Genomic DNA, 21,525 nt, shown 5'->3' with positions numbered 1-21,525 from the left:
TGGGAGGAGTGATCACATTAATACTGACACATCCATGTCACACATCCACACCTGCTCGCGCATTAAAAGGTATTTTATTTTGAGTTTGAGTTTATTTCGAACATGCAAGCATACAACATGATGCATGACACTTTCCAGTTTCTCTTTTCAACATGTTTAAAAAGGAGTAGGAAGAAGCAGAGCTTATTTAATCCTACCCATTTTCTTTTACATAACAGTTGCTAAAACTTTTGTTCACTTACTGTTCTCAATTTATTCACAATATACTCCATAAGTAATCACAATAAAAATAAATAAATAATACTCTGTGAAGTAAGATTATTTTGAAAATGAATGGATGGATGAAATAAATTCAGAATGTTTATCATGGTTCTTCTTCTTTGTACTTTGTAAACACTTTAAGTTTGAAGAGTTTCTTGAAGTGGATCATATGAGTACATTGTTTGATTTCGTTGCTTAATCCATTCCATAATTTAATTTAATTGTGGATGATTTCAAGTTGTAATATTCATTTGTTTTATGCAAGGTGGTGGCTATCATTCATGACCGGGGGGAGGGGCGATTACATTGATTATGTGGCATTTTTGCCTTGCGCATGCGCTTTTGCATGAGCGAGTGTACTGTTGATAATTTTTAGTTTTCCATATATTTCTATATACGGCAAGGTGGTGATTATCATTCGTGACTGGAGGGAGGAGTGATCGCATCAATACCAAGACACGTCCATGTCACACACCCACACCTGCTCGTGCATTAAAAAGCGTTTGTACTATTCATTTCTTTTATGCAAGGTGGTGGCTATCATTCATAACTGGAGGGAGGAGCGAAGGCATTCATTATGTGGCATTTATGGCTTGCGCATGCACTTCTGCACATACCGTGGATGTTGACTTTGTGGATCATTTCCAGTCTTTCTGTTCACTTTCTCATAAGGAAAAGTGGCAGAGATCATTAATAACTGGCAGGAGGAGGAGCAGACAAATTATTACTATGATTGAGCGTCATTAGGAGTCGAAATAAAAGTAGGGTCAAGTTTAGCTGCCAGGATTTATGTCCGCAAAAAAGTGATCCCGCATTAAACGAGCATAATCTGTAAGAATAGCTTTAAAAACAAAAAGGCCGCATTTCAATGCGAACCACAGAAAGTTGGAACCGATTCTTTTCTACCCCAACCCTGTAGGGGTGGTATTGAGCAGGACCAAACAACATGGAGCAGTTATTGCTGACTTTTACAAATTGTATTATATCGTGACGTTAAAGTTAATTAATTTCTATTATGAAAGGTGGCAATTATCATTCTTGACTGGTAGGAAGCTCGTCTTTATCAAAGACGTTTTTACGCAAAATTCTTGCTTCCTTTTCCGCGGTCTTCAACTTTACTGACTGTGCTTTATTTCTAGTCCTTCCTATTATGGAAGATGGTGATTATCAAGAGCGATCGCATTAATACTAGAACACGTCCATGTCACACACCCACACCTGCTAGTGCATTAAGAGGCATTTTATTTTGTGGAGGATTTAAAGTTGTACTATTTATTTATTTTATGCAAGGTGGTGGCTATCATTCATAACCAGGGGGAGGAGCGATTACATTGATTATGTGGCATTTTTGACTTGCGCATGCGCTTCTGCATGAGCGAGTGTACTGTTGATAATTTTTTAGTTTTTCTGTTTATTTCTATAAACAACAAGGTGGTGATTATCATTCATAACTGGGGGGAGGGGCACATCCATGTCACACACCCACACCTGCTCGTGCATTAAAAAGGGATTTTATTTTGTGGATGATTCCAAGTCGCACTATTCATTTCTCTTATGCAAGGTGGTGGCTATCATTCATAACCAGGGTGAGGAGCGATGACATTGGTGATGTCATACTACACAACATGACCAGATGGAAGAGGAGGAGTCTCACCAGGAGGAAGGTCCTGACGTGGGGTATCTTGTTGAGCTCCATGAGGAGTCGCAGGGCCTTCTCGTGGTTGCTGCAGTACTCGCCGTACACGGAAAAACTCTCCCTCTGACAAACACCAAAGAAGAAGAACATTTTTAACAAATCTAAAGAAAAAACACAAAAAAGTGGACTAAAAAAAGCAAACTGGTGAAAGGGAACTAAAACACAAAGTTTCTTTCCTTTGAAACTGTCACTGCCCAAAAATAATAATGAATCAAAATCAATGTTGTGATGAATTATTGACATATGTAAGTTTCCAATTACTTCACATCAAATATACACTTTGAAATATTTTGGGAGAAATATTGCATTATTTTGTTTGTTTTAAAAATAAAAAAGGGGAAAAAAACATTTTAAAAAATATAAAAAAGTTGACGGATTGATCTGAAGTTGAATCTAGAGATTTAAGCGTTAAAAGTAGAAAAATAATAACAATGTATGACTTATTTTTAACACTTCAACGAGTGGGGGTATTTTGGATCTTTGAAGATTTTAGAGAGATTTTTTTTCTTTTTTTAAATCTGTTTTTGCTCTAAAAAATATATTGAATCAAAATCAATGTTGTTATGAATTATTGACATATTTAAGTTTTCCAATCACATCAATTATTCCACTTTAAAATATTTTTGGGGGAAAAATAATGCATATTTTGTGTGTTTGACATTAAAAACAGGGTTTTCTTTAACAAAAAGGGCATAAAACATAAAAACAAAATTAACTTAACTATGAATCGATTTAATATGGAGAGGAATAAGAATCGAGACTCGGCTGTGAATCGATTTTTTTGTGCACCCCTAATAACTTAACCACTTGATCCAGTTTTGAATTGATTCTCGATTCAAACCGATTCCCGTAACGTATTATTCGCTACAAAAATAATAATAATAATAATCATGAAACTTTTTAAAAACAGGTTGCAGGTTAGAAAAGCTCCTTCTAGTTGCATGGAAACGGCCTAAAAATATATATTTTTAAACTCATTCTTTAAAAAAAAAAAAAAATTATATATATATATACATATATGTGTGCAATATATACATATATATATATATATATGTAAATATATATAAACTGTATATATATACATATGTATATATATACATATATATATATACATATATATACAGTATATATACACATATATATATATACATATATATACAGTATATATACACATATATATATATATATATATATATATATATATATATATATATATATATATATATATATATATATATATATATATATATATATATATATATATATATATATATATATATATATATATATATATATATATATATATATAGTATTATACTCTGGGTCTGTTTTGCTGCCATTGGAACTGGTCCTTTACAGAGAGTAAATGGGACAATGAATCAGGACAACTTAAAATCATCAGCCCGGAGGTTGGGTCTTGGGCGCAGTTGGGGTTCCAACAGGACAATGACCCCAAACATACGTCAAAAGTGGTAAAGGAATGGCTAAATCAGGCTAGAATGAAGGTTTTAGAATGGCCTTCCTAAAGTCCTGACTTAAACGTGTGGACAATGCTGAAGAAACAAGTCCATGTCAGAAAACCAACACATTTAGCTGAACTGCACCAATTTTGTCAAGAGGAGTGGTCAAAAATTCAAGCAGAAGCTTGTGAATGGCTACCAAAAGCGCCTTATTGCAGTGAAACTTGCAAAGGGACATGTAAGCAAATATTAACATTGCTCTATGTCAGAGGTGTGGACTCGAGTCACATGACTTGGACTCGAGTCAGACTCGAGTCATGAATTTGATGACTTTAGACTCGACTTGACAAAATGTAAAGAAACTTGCAACTCGACTTAGACTTTAACATCAATGACTTGTGACTTCATTTGGACTTGAGCCTTTTGACTCGACATGACTTGCTACTTTCCCCAAAACCCAAATCTTAAAAAGTTATTTGGGAGCGCTCCGTATCTTTCATTTTGTACGTGTCTGTCTATCAGCGTGTGTGCTGCCTGTCAGCGTGTGTGCTCTCAGTACAACAGCCAATCAAATTAGTTATACGTTGTTTTCATCACACAGCATTCATCCAATCAAATTGCAGGACAACCACCGAACATGAGTTGTCAAACAATGCGGCAGTGAGAAACAATTATGCCAAAGTTGGTTTCGTTCGGGTATAAAAACTACGACTTGGTCAACAAAAAACGAATTGCGTATGCAAATCACGCAGTTCGAATATTACAGACGGAGACGCAACAACTTCCAACTTCGTTCGACATTTGAAGTTGCACAAAGAAGGGTAAGTTTTGAATGTAAGATAACGTTTATTGGCTAAGTAACATGAATTTTATTTGCTGTGTAGTTAAATCAGTGAGGCTGTAAACTCACTGCTAACGTTATAACCATAGACATGTTTTAAGGGTACGCAGCATCGAGCGCTACTGCCTACTGGCGCAGACGAGACGCGGGGCCGCCATCTTGGAGTGGTGATCCGCTCCACTCAGTGCAATTAATTTGTCAGGAGCAATGAACTGTCAGCGCATTTAATTCATTTTACCTCACTGAATACCACTGATTTTCACGCGGTTTTTTGTCATACGTGTAGCTATGATAACGGACACATGTTTTGGCAAGTTTTATTATTCATAGTTTGCTTAACAGTAATATAATATTCTTATACGCTATAAGTGACCAGACGTCCGAGATCGAAACTGGGAATATAATCCCAGAGAAGGGGGAAAAAACGGTAAACTATTTTTAAATTGAAGAAACAATATGATTAGGTTATATATACATGCGTATATCCTACATAAACAATGTATGAATACATTAGATATCTATATATCTTAGGGACCTATAGACTGTATCTCTGTTGCTGCAGCAGCAGAGAGTTTATTCTGTCTTGACACTTTGTATTGATATTTTGTATTACATTCTTCCCTTAAATGATCATGTTTACAGTGATTGTTATGTATGTATTTTTTATGTATGTCGCTTTGGATAAAAGCGTCTGCCAAATACTTAAACATATATAAACACCTGAAAGTCTTTATATCAGCTAAAACTACTAATTTGTTTCACTACATTCAGAATAAAACCAAATGCTGTCTTACCCAACAATGTTAGTATTTGAATATTGTTACTTGAAGACTTATTCCTGGTTACAATTATACTGTTAAGAAAGTATTGTCTTATATTTTGCCTAAAATGAGAATGCATCATAATCAGTGGCGGCTGGTGAATTTTGTTTTAGGTGGGGCTGAAAGTTTGTAAACCAAACCCCTTTAGGGGCGTCATCCTCCAACAGAAGATTTATTTGTGATTTTCACATACAAATATTGAAGATCTTTGCTCCTTCTCAACTCTGTGGTAATATTATTTTCATAAAATACAACCAATAGTATGTTAATGTTTGTTTTTGCAAATGTGTTTATTCTGTAAAGGAATGAGTTAAATGTTTAAAATTGTTTAAACTATTAAAATTACTGTTAATAGTGCTATTATGAATTGCAATGTCAGCACTATTTTTTTTCTTGCAATTTCAAATGCACTTGTTTTAATAAATAAATACAGCGTTTTAAAAGCATACACAATCTGTGTAAAAATATTAGTCTGTGGTTAAAAGGACTTGAAAGGACTCGAAACTCAAAATGCAGGACTTGGGACTCGACTTGAGACTTTCCAGTCTTGACTTTGGACTTGACTCGGGACTTGCCTGTCTTGACTCGGGACTTGACTCGAGACTTGAGGGCAAAGACTTGAGACTTACTTGTGACTTGCAAAGCAATGACTTGGTCCCACCTCTGCTCTATGTATATTTTTGACCCAGCAGATTTGCTCACATTTTCAGTAGACCCATAATAAATTCAAAAAAGTACCAAACTTCATGAATGTTTTTTGTGACCAACAAGTACAGTATGTGCTCCAATCACTCTATCACAAAAAATAAGAGTTGTAGAAATTATTGTAAACTCAAGACAGCCATGACATCATGTTCTTTACAAGTGTATGTAAACTTTTGACCATGACTGTATTATTTACACACACACATATATATATATATATATATATATATATATATATATATATATATATATATATATATATATATATATATATATATATATATATATATATATATACACACATATATACATACCGTATATTACCAAATAAACGCCCTTGGGCAAATAACCGCCCATGTCCTAATAGCCGCCCGAGGTCCGACCCCATTTTGTGAATTAACCGCCTCTTCCTAATAACCGCCTATGTCCAAATAGCCGCCCATGGGCTGTTATTTGCATAATTTAGATTCAAATGCTACTGGGGTTGCTTTTGCTGCAGTATTATTGTTTTGATGGTTTTTTAGAGTACTTGGTACCATAATTTTATTTTTCCAGTATGCTGCTTTATTTAAAACTTGGAGTACTGTAGCCTTTATTTTACTTAAGTGACAGTATTATTGTTCTGTTTTGATGGTGGGTTTTATACTTGAGTACTTGGTACCATAATTTTATTTTTCCTGGTGGGCTGCTTTATTTAAAAAGTGTATTTATTTTTAGTATTGGTATTATATTTGACAATTGTTGCACTACTGCCATGTTGAGGTCTTGTTGATCTCTTGTCTTTTGATAGCCTACCTCATGTTGATCTCTTGTTTTTTGTTTGTATGTTTACAATAGCTTTTACATTTAAAGTTTTTTGTACGAAAAAAATATACTGGACAGAACCATTGTAACCAAATAATGGCCTGGTGCAGGCTGGTGCAAAAATAAATAAAAGCCTTGTGCAAATAACCGCCTGCTTCTTTTAAACGCCTGTCTCCAAAATCGATTTTGTGAAATAAACGCCCGGGCTATTTGGTAATATACAGTATACACGTGTATACACACACACATATATATATATATATATATATATATATATATATATATATATATATATATATATATATATATATATATATATATATATATATATATATATACACACACACACACACACACACATACATATAGGCCACAAATTCCTCACTCTGATCGACAAACACTTCCCCAAAGGCAACACCCTAAGAAAAGTATTCAACAAGAACAACATTAAATTGAGCTACAGCTGTATGAACAATATATGACAAATCATTTCAAACCACAACAAAGCAATTGAAAAGGAGCCGTCCACCACCAGGCAGAACGACTCTAAAACCGACAAAGGCTGTAACTGCCGCAAGAAACCTGATTGCCCTCTCAACGGGGGGTGCTTACAACCATCAGTCGTTTACCAAGCAAAGGTAACACGCAAGGACATTAACACATCCGACACATATGTAGGATTAACTGAGGGAGTATTCAAAACCAGATGGAACAATCACAAGGCTTCTTTCAGAAGCAAAAGCCTGAGGAACACTACAGAACTCAGCAAACACATTTGGAATCTCAAAGACAATAATGTTGAATATTCAATAACATGGCAAATTCTTGCATCCAGCACACCTTACAACAGTGGTAATAAAAGATGCAACCAATACTTAAAAGAGAAACTGTTTATTATATACCGTCCAGACCTGTCATCCCTCAACAAGCGCAGCGAAATTGTATCAGCATGCCGTCACAGAAGGAAACACCTCCTAGGTAACACATGAGCCAATCACCACGCCCCTACGCCTGCCTGTACCTACCTGTTCTGTGCCCTAAATAAACCATGGTATGTGAATGCTTCTATTAAAAATCTCCTGATGATTGAGGGAAACCCCTCATGAAACAGGCCTGTAGAGATGAAATAGTCTTGTGATTTTTCCCACACATACATATTACGCTCTACCACGGTATCGAGCACTATTTTTTTGGATAATCTAATTAAGACATATATATACAGACATATATATGTATACATATATATATAGTGTGTGTATGCATGTATATATGTGTGTATATATATATACACATTAAATATATACATTATATAAATATGTACATTATATATATATATATATATATATATATATATATATATATATATATATATATATATATATATACATATACACACACATATATATACACATATATACATACACACACACACACACACACACACATATATATACACATATATACATATACACACTCACACACACACACATATACATATATTATATATATATATATATATATACATATATTTGTTTTCGAATGTGGTGAACAGATTTTTTTGTGCCCCCCTAATGTTGGGCAGACATCATTAAGCTACAAAGCTAGCATGCGTCTTTACTGCTAAAAAAAACCCAAAAACTTCCTCTTTCTAGATCTCAACTGTGGCACTGGCCAAGTCACACATTCTTCTTCCAGGTCATGTGACCACGGTGAAAAGACAAGCGCTTGTGCCCAGAATAGTTTGCATGCTTTCTTTCACAACAGAAACTCTTATTTGCTGGAATGTTTATGTGTAAAAGGCTTCGAGATGAGTGAAGGCAAAATGGCCGCCGTTCACGGCGTGCATAATGGACATGACTGTTGAGGGGCGAACGACGCCCGCATTGAGCAAATATTGACGCCGGCGTGATCCGGTGACTTTTTTCCCCTCCAAGAACGACGACGTTCACACATTAGCATGAAACATGAAAAACTGAAATAGCAACCAACTCTTTCAAGTTTGGTTGAGTGGCAGCCGCTGTAATGAAACAATGTGGGGGGTTCATGAAATGTGTTGACCCCCGGCCTGGAGGTCAAGGGCTGCGGGGGCCAAAGGGTGCCAGACGCCCGGCGACCCCACCGATTGGCTGAGAGACTGTCGCGCTGAGGAAGGGTGCCAAAAGGTCTCGGGCCGCGGAGGGAAGTGTAATGGATATGCGGCAATGAAGAGGAAACCTCCACAGAACAACATATATGCATCCATTTTTCACCACTCCTCAACATCAACAATAAGAGTGACCCACAGTTTAAACTCCCACTCAGAAATTCATAGAAAAGGTACACATTTTGAATTTTAGCGAAAAAAACAAAAGGTCTCGGGTCGCGGAGGGAAGTGTAATGGGTATGCGGCAATGGGGAGTTAGCCTCCGCAGAACAACATACAGTATATGTATCCATTTTTCACTACTCCTCAACATCAAGAATAAAAGTAACCCACAGTTTAAACTCCCACTCGGAAGTTCACAGAAAAGGTACAAATGTTGAGTTTCAGTAGAAAAAAAACCCTCAAAAGTCAAAACAAACTTTGCAGGAGCGTCTAAAGTTCAAGTTTCATTGTGATACTACAATTGGAGCCTTGAGTATTGGCCGATGCGATTAGACTTAAACTCAGACTTAGACTTAGACTCAGACTTAGACTTAGACAAACTTTAATGATCCACAAGGGAAATTGTTCCACACAGTAGCTCAGTTACAATGATGGAAAGTGTAAGGATAGAAAGGACAATGCAGGTATAAATAGACTAAATATAGCGACATAAAATATAACATATATATGTGATATTTACATAATATATGTACAGTATATTATATATACTGATATATTATATTATGTCTATATCATATATACAATATATAAAAAATACCATGTACAATATTACAGTATATGTGACAGCTGCAGCTTAAAATAGAGAGTAAATCCAGCAGAAAATAGAAAATAGACAGTAAAAACAAAGAAGTAGCTGACATAGAAGGTGTCAGGTAATAGACAGATATCATCTATTGCTGTATGGCGAGTGATTATACAGCTGGATGGAGTGCGGAATGAATGAGTTCTTGAATCGAACACTGTGGGAACGAAGCAGAAGGAGCCTGTTGGAGTATGAATTCCGCTGTCCCTCAATTGTCTGGTGGAGTGGGTGGGCAGGATTGTCCATGATGGCCAGCAGTTTGTCCAGTGTCCTCCTGTCCCTCACTGACACAAACGCCTCCAACTGCGTGCCAATAGTTTGGCCGGCTTTCCGGATCAGTTTGTCAATTCGGTTTGAGTCCCTTTTGCTGGTGCTGCTGCCCCTACAAACCACGGCAAAGTACAGGGCACTGGCCACAACAGACTAATAAGAGATCTCCAACAGCTTGCTGCACACATTAAAGGACCTAAGCTTCCTCAGGAAAAAGAGTCTGCTCATGCCCTTCTTGTAAACAGCTTTGCAGTTGTCCTTCCAGTCCAGTCTGCTATTCAAGTGGACTCCCAGGAACTTGTACTGCCCCACTACTGCCACCCCCCGGCCCAGGATCTTGATGGGCTCCACCGGGCCATTCTCTTCCTGAAGTCGATGACCAGCTCCTTGGTCTTGTCCACATTAAGGACCAGATGGTTCGCCTGAGACCACTCCACAAAGGCAGTGATCAGTGTCCTGTACTCCAATTCCTGTCCCTCTCTGATACACCCGACCACAGACCACAGATTATTGATCCGACATGAGTCATACCCACTTGTATTATATAGTAGTGTGGAATTAATATTGTTTTTAATATTGTTTTTAATCTTGTTTTTAACATGGCTGTGCAGCACTTTGGAAACATTCTTGTTGTTTAAATGTGCTTTATAAATAAAGTGGATTGGATTGAATGTTAGAAAAAGGTTTGATTAAGTGAAACGAGACAAACAGCGAACAATGAAAAACACTAACCTATTTATCATTAACCGTCTGGAAAGGTCTTATGCTGTCTTTAATTTATAGTGGGATTGGTAATTAGTTTTGGCATAATTTGTAAGTTGAATGATGCAGACACGTTTGTTACTAGATACTTTCTAATACTGCCTTGGAGACTTTGTAAGTGTAAGTAATATGCAACTATAATGATTTCATACTTGTTTATGTTGACAAATGTCACCTCTTATTGTTCCATGATTATTACCTATGTCTAGTTTGTGTCCTATTGTCTGCTTAGCTGTTGTGTAGCTGCTAGCAGCCTAGCATGTTTACCTTTTAAAAAATGACATTGTGTGCTTTTTGGAGGACATTTAGATGTAAACACCAAAGTACATGGCAAAGAAGACAGCAGAGAATGGAAAAGTCCACCAACTTGATTAGAATGATCATCATTTGGAGTGTGATTTATTTCAACTGTGATGATCATCATTTGGAGTGCATGTGAAATCACCATTTTCACTTTTAGAACCCAGCTCACACTAAATGACCATACACTATTGCTGTTATTGGCTCCGATAGTTGAATATGTATAGAGCAGGGGTGTCAAAATAATTTTAGCTCAGGGGCTGCATGGAGGAAAATCTATTCACACGCGGGCCGGACTATTAAAATCATGGCATTAAAACTAAAAAAAAAGATAACTTCAGATTGTTTTCTTTGTCTTACTTTGGCCAAAAATAGAACAAACACATTCTGAAAACATTACAATAAAAATATAGAAACAAATACCCGGCAGCGGTAAAGGAAAGAAGAAAGTGAATGAATGTTTATAACTGAATAAATTTACATATGCATACAATTATTATTTTTTTGTATTATTTTTTAATTGAATTAAGTACCGTTTATGACAACCTTTTTCCAAAACACAATATAGAATGTGAGATACAACAGGATAATGAATTTGTTTTCAAAACGCTTACAAAAAAGTGGGACCCCAAAAATTTACTGTGGGACCCCATTTTGAAAATTCCTAGCGCCAACACTGATGGAGTATTGGTGCGTGCAAAACAGCAGCAGGCGGCTGTGGCCTGCGGGCTGGTTCTAATACTAATTAAATATCATCCCGGGGGCCATTCATGGATCCGGCCCGCGGCCCTTGACTTTGACACCCCTGGTTTAGAGTGTAAAAAAAACGGTTTACTACCTTCTAAATATATATTTTTTTACATTATGAGAGCACGAAATAACACCGACATAGTCACCTTTAATCCAATATAGTCCTGCCATCCGAGGCTGAGCCAATCAGGGGCCGCGATAAGCATACTCTGATTGGTTTGGTCTCATCAGTCTTGATATTTGGACTTCCTTTTGGCCAAAAGTGGGTAGATATAGATGCAATATATACAGAATAATACACAAAGTGTGTAGCACTGTGGACAGTAAACAGCTGACGTGACACTATTTGTTTGCTATCATATCACTTACGCTTTGTTTTTCTATACATAAAAATGCAATAAGTAAATAAAATAATTTTTAATAAATAAATACAAATACAATTAATGAATAGAAATAAATAAGCAAATAAAAAAATGGAAAACAAATAAATACAAATCTAATTCATTAATTTAAAAAAAGTATTCATTAATTAAAAAATAAAATAAAATAAAAAGAGACAATTAAGTTTGAAAGCAGGCGTCCACACTGTGACCTCTGTGTCTCCAAGTCTGACTTCAAGACAAAAAGTGTGGAGTCCCGCCTCCTCGCCGCGCCGCAATCAATTCTCCACACCGACCGTGACGTCTGCAGCACATGTGTCTCGTCTGACTAGCCAATTACACACTGAAAGTCACCTCGCCACAACATCACAGCATATCATAGCAAGCCACAGACACTCCCTGATATATGTCGTCCTTGTCAGGGGTCACTGGGGGGGGGGGGGGGCAATTTAGTGCTGCTAGTCGGCGTGTCCCCCGGTGCATGTCTTTAGAAATAAACCAAAGACTGCATTGAACGCAGCAATAACAACAACAAAATGAAATACAAATCATCCAAGAGGAGACTGAGGGCAGCAAGAAAACGGGTCACTTGTAGAGTTCCCAATATTTATTTTTTTGTAACGATTCCTAATCAATTTTAAAAAATGTATTTAAGAAAATCGAATTAATTGCAATTCCTGTTTATTAACAATTCTTAATCGATTTTAAAAAATCCTCCTAAAATCGAATTAATTGTGATTTTTATTTGTAATGATTATTAATCGCTAAAAAATCGCTCAAAAATCAAATTAATCATTATTCTTTTTTTATAACGATTTGTGATCGGAAAAAAAAAAAATCGAATTAAATTTTTTTTTAATTAATCGCAATTCTTATTTTTTAACAATTCTTAATCGACTAAAAAAAAAAAAAAAAAAAGGTTTTAAAAATGTTGAATTTTTTGCGATTCTTATTTGTAATGATTCTTATTCGATTAAAAAAAATAGAACAAATTTATCTAAAAAAAAATCTAATTGCGTTCTTATTTGTAACGATTTAAAAAAAGATTCAAATTAATCGCAATTCTTATTTGTAACAATTCTTAATCGATTAAAAAAACAATATTAAAAAACGATATTAAAAAAATGGAATAATTATGATTTTAATTTGTAGCTATTCTTAATCGATTCAAAAACAAACAAAAAATCAGTAATAAATAATACTAAAAATGAATAATTCAAATTGATCGCGATTCTTATTTGTAACGATTCTTAATCAATTAAAAAAACAAAACATTGATTTAAACAAAATAAAATTAATTGAGACGATTCTTAATCGATTCAAAAATCTAATTAGTTGTGATTCTTATTTGTAACGATTCTTAATCAATGAAAAACATGTTTTTAAAAAAAAATCTATCCATCCATCTACCACTTATTCCCTTTGGGGTCGCTGGAGCCTATTTCTGCTACAATCGGGCAGAAGGCTGGGTAAACCCTGGACAAGTCGCCACTTCATCGCAGGGCCAACAATCGCAATTCCTGTTTATTAACAAATATCAATCCATTAAAAAAAACAACTCCTAAAATCAAATTAATCGTAATTTTTATTCGCAAAGATGATTAATCGATAAAAAATCAATTAAAAATCAAATTAATCGGGTTTTTTTTGTAACGTTTTGAAATGACAAAAAAAAATCAGCGATTTAAAAAAAATTCTAATTAATCGCAATTCTTGATTTTTAACAATTCTTAAAAAATTGTCTTTTAAAAACACAATTTTACAAATATTTAATTATCCGTGATTCTTATTTGTAATGATTCTTATTCGATTAAAAAAATAGAAAAAATATATCTAAAAAAAATCTTGTTGCGTTCTTATTTGTAACGATTCTTAATCGATTAAAAGTCTACATAAAAAATTGAATTGTCGTGACTTTAATCTGTAACGATTCTTAATCGATAAAATTGTTTTTATTTGTAACCATTCTTAATCGATTAAAAAAAATTGATTAAAACATTTTTAATTCATCGTGATTCTTATTGGTAACAATTCTTAATTGTTTGAAAAATCGATTATTTTTTTTGCGATTATTATTTGTAATGATTCTTATCAATTTAAAAAAACAAAAACAACAATTAAAAACATTTTTAAATTATTCGATTCACAAAAATATATTTTTTTAATCTAATTGCGATTCTTAATTGATTAAAAAAACGATATTAAAAAAATGCAATAATTGTGATTTTAATTTGTAGCTATTCTTAATCGATTACATTTTTTTTAAAAATCAGTAATAAATAATACTAAAAATAAATAATTCTAATTCATCACGATTCTTATTTGTAACGATTCTTAATCTATTAAAAAAATAAAAAATATATTTAAACAAAATTAAATTAATTGTGACGATTCTTAATCGATTCAAAAATCGAATTAGTTGTGATTCTTATTTGTAATGATTCTTAATGAAAAACATGTTTTTAAAAAAAAATCTAACTAATCGCAATTCCTGTTTATTAACAATTCTTAATCGATTAAAAAAAATACTCCTAAAATCAAATTAATCGTGATTTTGATTCGTAACGATTATTAATCGCTAAAAAAAAAAAAAAGTTGAATTAATCGTGATTTTTTTTTGTAACGATTTGTAATCGGAAAACAATATCTGCGATTTAAATTTATTTTAAATTAATAGTAATTCTTGATTTTTAACAATTCATAATCGATTTTAAAAAATTATAAAACGATTTTAAAATGATTTAATTGTCGGTGATTCTAATTTGTAATGATTCTTATTTGCTTAAAAAAAATATATATATATATCTAAAAAAAATCTAATTGCGATTCTTATTTGTAACGATTCTTAGTCATTTAAAAGTCGACATAAAAAATGTAATTATCGTGATTCTAATTTGTAACGATTCAGATAGGGAAGATGCTGTGAAAGGCGTGTGGGACCTGATATTCAGCTGGGAATGACTAAAACAGTAATCCCGCATAACAAACACCTCCCCTCTCCCGTCCATATAACCCGCCAATACAAATCAAACACCCGCACAACACACTCAATCCCACAGCCCAAAGTACCGTTCACCTCCGTAAAGTTCATACAGCACACATATTTCCCCAAAGTTACGTACGTGACATGCACATAGCGGCACGCACGTACGGGCAAGCGATCAAATGTTTGGAAGCCGCAGCTGCGTACTCACGGTAGCGTGTATCCAACTCAAAGTCCTCCTGGTAAGAGTCTCTGTTGTCCCAGTTCTCCACAGGCCAATGGTAAAGCTTGACTGTCATATTTCGGGAATGTAAACAATGAAACACCGGCTACGTGTATGTGTTGCTGCAGCCGGTCGCTAATACACAGCTTCCCACCTACAGCTTTCTTCTTTGCTGTCTTCATTGTTCATTAAACAAATTGCAAAAGATTCACCAACACAGATGTCCAGAATACTGTGGAATTTTGCGATGAAAACAGACGACTTAATAGCTGGCCACAATAGTGTCCCAAAATGTCCGCTACAATCCGTGACGTCACGCGCAAACGTCATCATACCGAGACGTTTTCAGCAGGATATTTCGCGGGAAATTTAAAATTGCATTTTACTAATCTAACCCGGCCGTATTGGAATGTGTTGCAATGTTAAGATTTCATCATTGATATATAAACTATCAGACTGCGTGGTCAGTAGTAGTGGGTTTCAGTAGGCCTTTAATCGATTAAAAAACAATATGAAAAAATGTAATTAATCGCGATTCTTATTTGTAACTATTCTTAATCAATTTTTAAAAAAAGATTTAAATACAATTTATTTAATCATGATTCTTATTTGTAATGTTTCTTAATCAATCTAAAAAAAAAAGCGATCAAAAAAATATTTAAACAATTTGATTAAAAAAATACAAAAATTATTTAAAAAAACTCTAATTGCGATTCTTAATCGATTAAAAAACAATATGAAAATTTTTTATTAATCGTGATTCTAATTTGTAACTATTCTTAATCGATTAAACAAATTAAAAAATATATTAAAAAAAATATTAAAATTGATCGCGATTCTTATTTGTAACCAGAAAACAATTTCATTAAAAAAAAAATCAATTCAAACAAAATCTAATACATCGCGATTCTTATTTGTAACAATTTTTAATCGATTAAAAGAAATAAAAAATCGATTTAAACAAAATTAAATTAATCGTGATTCTTATTTTTGACGATTCTTAATTGATTTAAAAATCGATTTAAAAAAAAATCTAATTAATTGCAATTCTTATTTGTAACGATTCTTAATCAATTAAAAAAATCGATTACAAAAAATTTGAATTAATTGCGATTCTTATTTGTAACGATTCATAATTGATTGGAGTCAACGGCCCACTCAAATATTACCACCACACAAATACGTTTACTTACAATTATGTTGTGGTAAAATAAATAAACACAGTTATTAAGGAACATGTTTCTGAACTCAACGGTCAATAACACTGAAGTGCAAATGAAAACACAACTTCACCACTTGAGTCATCATTTTTGCGCTGCAGATACTTCTCTACGACATTTGTTCACAGGTGTCCAAAGTAGCTCATTTTTTAACCGCCTGCGGCCCTATGGTTAGCCTTCCAATATTAGCATGCTAGCTTTGTTGCTAATTTTGCGAGATACATCTCGGCGTGAAATACTTGCATGCTAACATTAGTATGCTAGCTTCTTTTTTAGCTAATTTTGTAGGCATACACCTCAGTCATATTTCAGTACTTGATGCATGCTAATATTAGCAGGCTAGCATTTTAAACACAATTTTTAAGTACACACCACAGAGTTATAGATTATTTTGGTACCTGATGCATGTTAGAGTTAGCATTTTAGCATGCTAACATTGGCATGCAAGATTTTTTTAGCTAATTTAGGAGGTATATACCTCAGTGTGGTATATTTTGGTATTTCACTAATGCTACCAATAGGCATGCTGATGTTAACACTGTTAGTACGCGAGCTGTTTTAGCTAATTTTCCTCATACTTTTGGTTACTTGACGCTATATGTCCAGCGTGCTAACTGTTAACATTTCAGTTTGGCTTTGGCTCCTCAACATTCACATGAAATTGCATTTTCTAGATATTTGTTTTTATTAGCTAATTTTGTAGGCATACACGTCAGTCATATTTGGGTACTTGATGCATGCTAACGTTATCATGCTAGCATTTTAAACACATTTTTCATGTACACACCTCAGAGTTATAGAATATTTTGGTACTTGACGCATGTTACAGTTAGCATTTTAGCATACTAGATTTTTTTTTTCAGCTAATTTAAACAGGTATACACCTCAGTGGCGTATATTTTGGTATTTCACGAATGCTATCCGTAGACATGCTATTGTTAACATGTTAGCAAGCTAGGTTTTTTTAGCAAATTTTTGCTCATATTTTTTGTTGATGCTATATGGCCAGCGTGCTAACTGTTAGCATTTCAGTTCGGCTTATCTATATAATGTACTGTGTTTGAAGGTGAAAACTAACAAAATGGCCCCCGACACCTTTGATTTCTCAATGGGTTGACTTCTTCTGTTTGTTTGATCTTGTCATTACTCCCACAGGTGGTGGAAAAGTGTATTACATACGGGCCGCAGCTGAGAAACACTTTTTTTTTTGCCAGCCCTTCAGGGGGCGCGCGCAGCCCAACAATGGGCCCTGGCCCTACGGTTAAGAACCACTGATATAGAGGAACTTTGACTATGTTCTAACTTGGACTTGGTCAAATGACTGCAGGCTGACTCTTCTTCAAGTGGGGACACACACCTCTTTGTTTGGCCCCCAGAGGCCACACCAGTTCAAACAGAGGGGAGTGGTGGCACAGTAGGTGGGGGTGGGGTGGGGTGCAGAGTAGGATGAATTGATGGAATGTTTTAAAAAAATAAATAAATAAAGCTACAAAAAGATATATTCAATGTTTATGTGACACCGAACTTTTGGATATTTTTCATTTTCAAAACCAAGACAGTTTTGGTCACAGGAATGTGAAACAAGCTAACTGTTAGCATGTTAACGTTAGCATGCTAGCATGCTACCATTAAAGTGCGAGCTTTTTCAGCTATTTTTGCAACCGTTGACCCTATTGTCATTTAACCTGGTATGTGACACTTGTTACTCTGTTTGCATGCTACCATTAAAGTGCTAACTTTTTTATCTTAGTTTACACTTTTTACTGTAAATCCCCATTCTTACACCTTTGAGTCATATAACTTGGTATGTGAAACAAGCTAACTGTTAGCATGGTAACGTTAGTTTGCTAACAGGCTAACATTAGATTGCTAACTTTTTGAGCTGGTTTTGTTACCGTTTACCCCAGAGTCATATAACTTGGTATGTGGCACTTGTTAACTGTTAGCATGCAAATGATAGCATGCTAGCAAGCTAACTTAAGCATGCTAACTTTTACATCTAATTTTAGACTTTTGTTTCCATTTTCACCGCCATACACCTTAGAGTCATATAACTTGGTATATGAAACATGCTCACTGTAATCATGCTATCGTTAGCACACATGCTAAGTGTTAGCATTTTTATGTGAACGTGCTACTGTTTTAGGCTAGCTCTTTGGCTCGTTTTGTACAGTTACACCTAAAACTCACGCATTCAGACACTCTTCACCAAATATAAGGACGGCGGCTTCCGCTGACCCCCAGCCAGAGGTCCAGGGCACAGATAGCAGTTTTCTAGTTATTATTATTATTTATCACTTAATTCCGTGGATCAACTTGAGGTCTAGCTGTCGATATGAAGTTATGTTTTTTAAAATGTTGATTTTGGGATGGGACGGCGTGGCAAAGTTGGTAGAGTGGCCGTGCCAGCAATCGGAAGGTTGCTGGTTACTGGGGTTCAATCCCCACCTTCTACCATCCTAGTCATGTCCGTTGTGTCCTTGGGCAAGACACTTCACCCTTGCTCCTGATGGCTGCTGGTTAGTGCCTTGCATGGCAGCTCCCGCCATCAGTGTGTGAATGTGTGTGTGAATGGGTGAATGTGGAAATACTGTCAAAGCGCTTTGAGTACCTTGAAGGTAGAAAAGCGCTATACAAGTATAACCCATTTATTTATTTATTTATTTATGTTTTATGTCCTTTTTGTCAAAAACCTGTTTTTTTACAGCAAATATGCAATCTTTTCCCTCAAAGTGTAATATTAGATGTGAAGTAATTTGAACCTTAAACAGGTCAATAATTCATAATATTGATTTTATTTAATTACTATTTTTTGAGCAATTACAGTTTAAAAAAAAAAAAATGCTAAAGTTCTTAGGGATCCAAAAGGGTCCCATAAAAGTTTTAAAAACAAGTCATACATTTTTTGTTTTACTTTTAATGCTTAAGTGTCTCAATCAACTTCAGATTTATTTGTCGATAATTAGTTATTTTTTCATGTATTTTATGCATATTTTGTAAAAAAAAAAAATGTGTAGGGCAAACACACAAAATATGCAATATTTCCTCCCAAAATATTTTAAAGGGTAGTAATATTTGGTGTGAAATAATTGGAAACTTAAATAGTTTAATAATAATAATTTTACTTTCAATGCTTAAGTCTCTCAATCAACTTCAGATCTATCTGTCCATTGTAAGTTTTTAGTATTTTCTTTCATGTTTTTATGATTTTTTTTTGTCCAAAACCTTTGTTTTTGATAGGGCAAACACACACATATTTGGAATATTTGATGTGAAATATGTCAATAATACATAACATTGATTTTATTTCTTTTTTTTTTTGAGCAATGACAGTTAAGAAAAAACAACACTAAAATTCTCAAGGATCCAAAAGGGTGCCACTCATAAAAGTGTTAAAAAAAGGGCATACTTTTTTTTTTAACTTTCAATGCTTAAGTATTTCAATCAACTTCAGGTCTATCTGTCAATTTATAAGTTTTTTTTTTATTTTTTTCATGTTTTTATGCTTTTTTGTCAAAAAAAACAGTTTTTCATAGGGCAAACACACGAAATGAGCCAAAAAAATATTTCAAAGTTTAATATTTGATGTGAAGTCATTGGAACCTTCAATATGTCAATAATCCATAACAGTGATTTAATGTTTTTTTCTTCAGCAACGACAGTTTAGAAGAAAAAAAAACCACTACAATTTCGGGGATCCAAAAGTATTAAAAAAGTCATACTTTTTTTTTTTTTTTTTTACTTTCAAAGCTTCATTATTTCAATCAACTTGAGATCTATCAATATACATTTTTAGTATTTTTATTCATGTGTTTTATGCATTTTTGTCCAAAAAAAGTGTTTATAATATGTCAAACACTCAAAATATGCCAAAAAATATTTCTAAGTGTAATATTTGATATGAAGTAATTGGAGCTTTCATCCATCCATCCACTTTCTACCGCTCGTCCCTTTCGGGGTGGCGGGGGGTGCTGGAGCCTATCTCAGCTGCATTCGGGCGGAAGGCGGGGTACACCAATATGTCAATAATTCATAACAGTGATTTTCTTTCTTTCTTTTTTTTTTTTTCAGCAATGACAGTTTAGAAAAAAAACACAACATTTTTGGGGATCCAAAAGGGTCCCACTTATAAAAGTATAAAAAAAGGTCATACTTTTTTTTTTTTGTAACTTTCAATGCTTAAGTATTTCAATCAACTTCAGATCTATCCGTCAATTTATACGTTTTTAGTATTTTTTTCATGTTTTTATGCTTTTTGGTCCAAAAAAACATTTTTTTATAGGGCAAACACGAAATGTGCCAAAACATATTTCAAAGTGTAATATTTGATGTGAAGGCATTGGAGCCTTCAATATGCCAATCATTCATAACAACAGTGATTTTATTTATTTCTTTTTTTTCAGCAATGACAGTTTAGAAAAAAATTTAAAAAAACAATTGGGGGATCCAAAAAGGTCATCCTTTTTTTTTTTTTACTTTCAAAGCTTAATTATTTAATTTAACTTTAGATCTATCTGTTCAATATACATTTTTATAAATTTGTCCATGTGTTTTATCCTTTCTTGTCCAAAGAAAAGTTTATAATATGGCAAACACTGTAAATATGCCATATTTTCCCCAAAAATATTTCAAAGGGAAATATTTGATGCAAATTATTTGAAACCCTAAATATGTCAATAATTCATAACAACATTGATTTGAATTCATTGTTATTTTTTGAGCAATGACCCTTTTGGATCCCCAAAAACACTAAAATTATTGTGGATCCAAAAGGGTCCCACTCATAAAAGTGTTTTTTATTATTTATTTCATGTTTTTTTTATGCTTTTTTGTTAAAAAAAAAAAAAAAAGTGTTTATAATATGTCAAACACTCAAAATATGCCATATTTCCCCCAAAACATATTTCAAAGTATAATATTGGATGTGAAGTAATTGGAGCTTTCAATATGTCAATAATTCATAACAACATTGATTTTATTTCATTATTTTTTTTTTTCAGAAATGACTGTTTATAAAAAATAAACACAACAATTATTGGGGGTCCAAAAGGGTCCCACCTATAAAAAAGGTCATACAGTTTGTTTTCTTACTTTCAATGCT

At 33.8% G+C, this 21,525-nt stretch overlaps 1 protein-coding gene across 2 annotated transcripts in view; it reads right to left on the bottom strand.

The window, feature by feature from the left end:
* prex1 (phosphatidylinositol-3,4,5-trisphosphate-dependent Rac exchange factor 1) overlaps positions 1-21,525 on the bottom strand; it is a 252,337-nt gene that overhangs the window by 173,815 nt on the left and 56,997 nt on the right. For both annotated transcript variants that reach the window (XM_062057106.1, XM_062057114.1), the window contains exon 4: positions 1,916-2,020. In XM_062057106.1, the coding sequence (XP_061913090.1) occupies positions 1,916-2,020 (105 nt within the window). The remainder of the gene's footprint in view (positions 1-1,915; positions 2,021-21,525) is intronic.

Source organism: Entelurus aequoreus, linkage group LG01 (assembly GCF_033978785.1).
Source record: "Entelurus aequoreus isolate RoL-2023_Sb linkage group LG01, RoL_Eaeq_v1.1, whole genome shotgun sequence".
Taxonomy (NCBI): Eukaryota; Metazoa; Chordata; class Actinopteri; order Syngnathiformes; family Syngnathidae; genus Entelurus; species Entelurus aequoreus.
The sequence above is the reverse complement of the archived record's forward strand: the minus strand, read 5'-3'. Positions and strand labels throughout refer to the sequence as shown.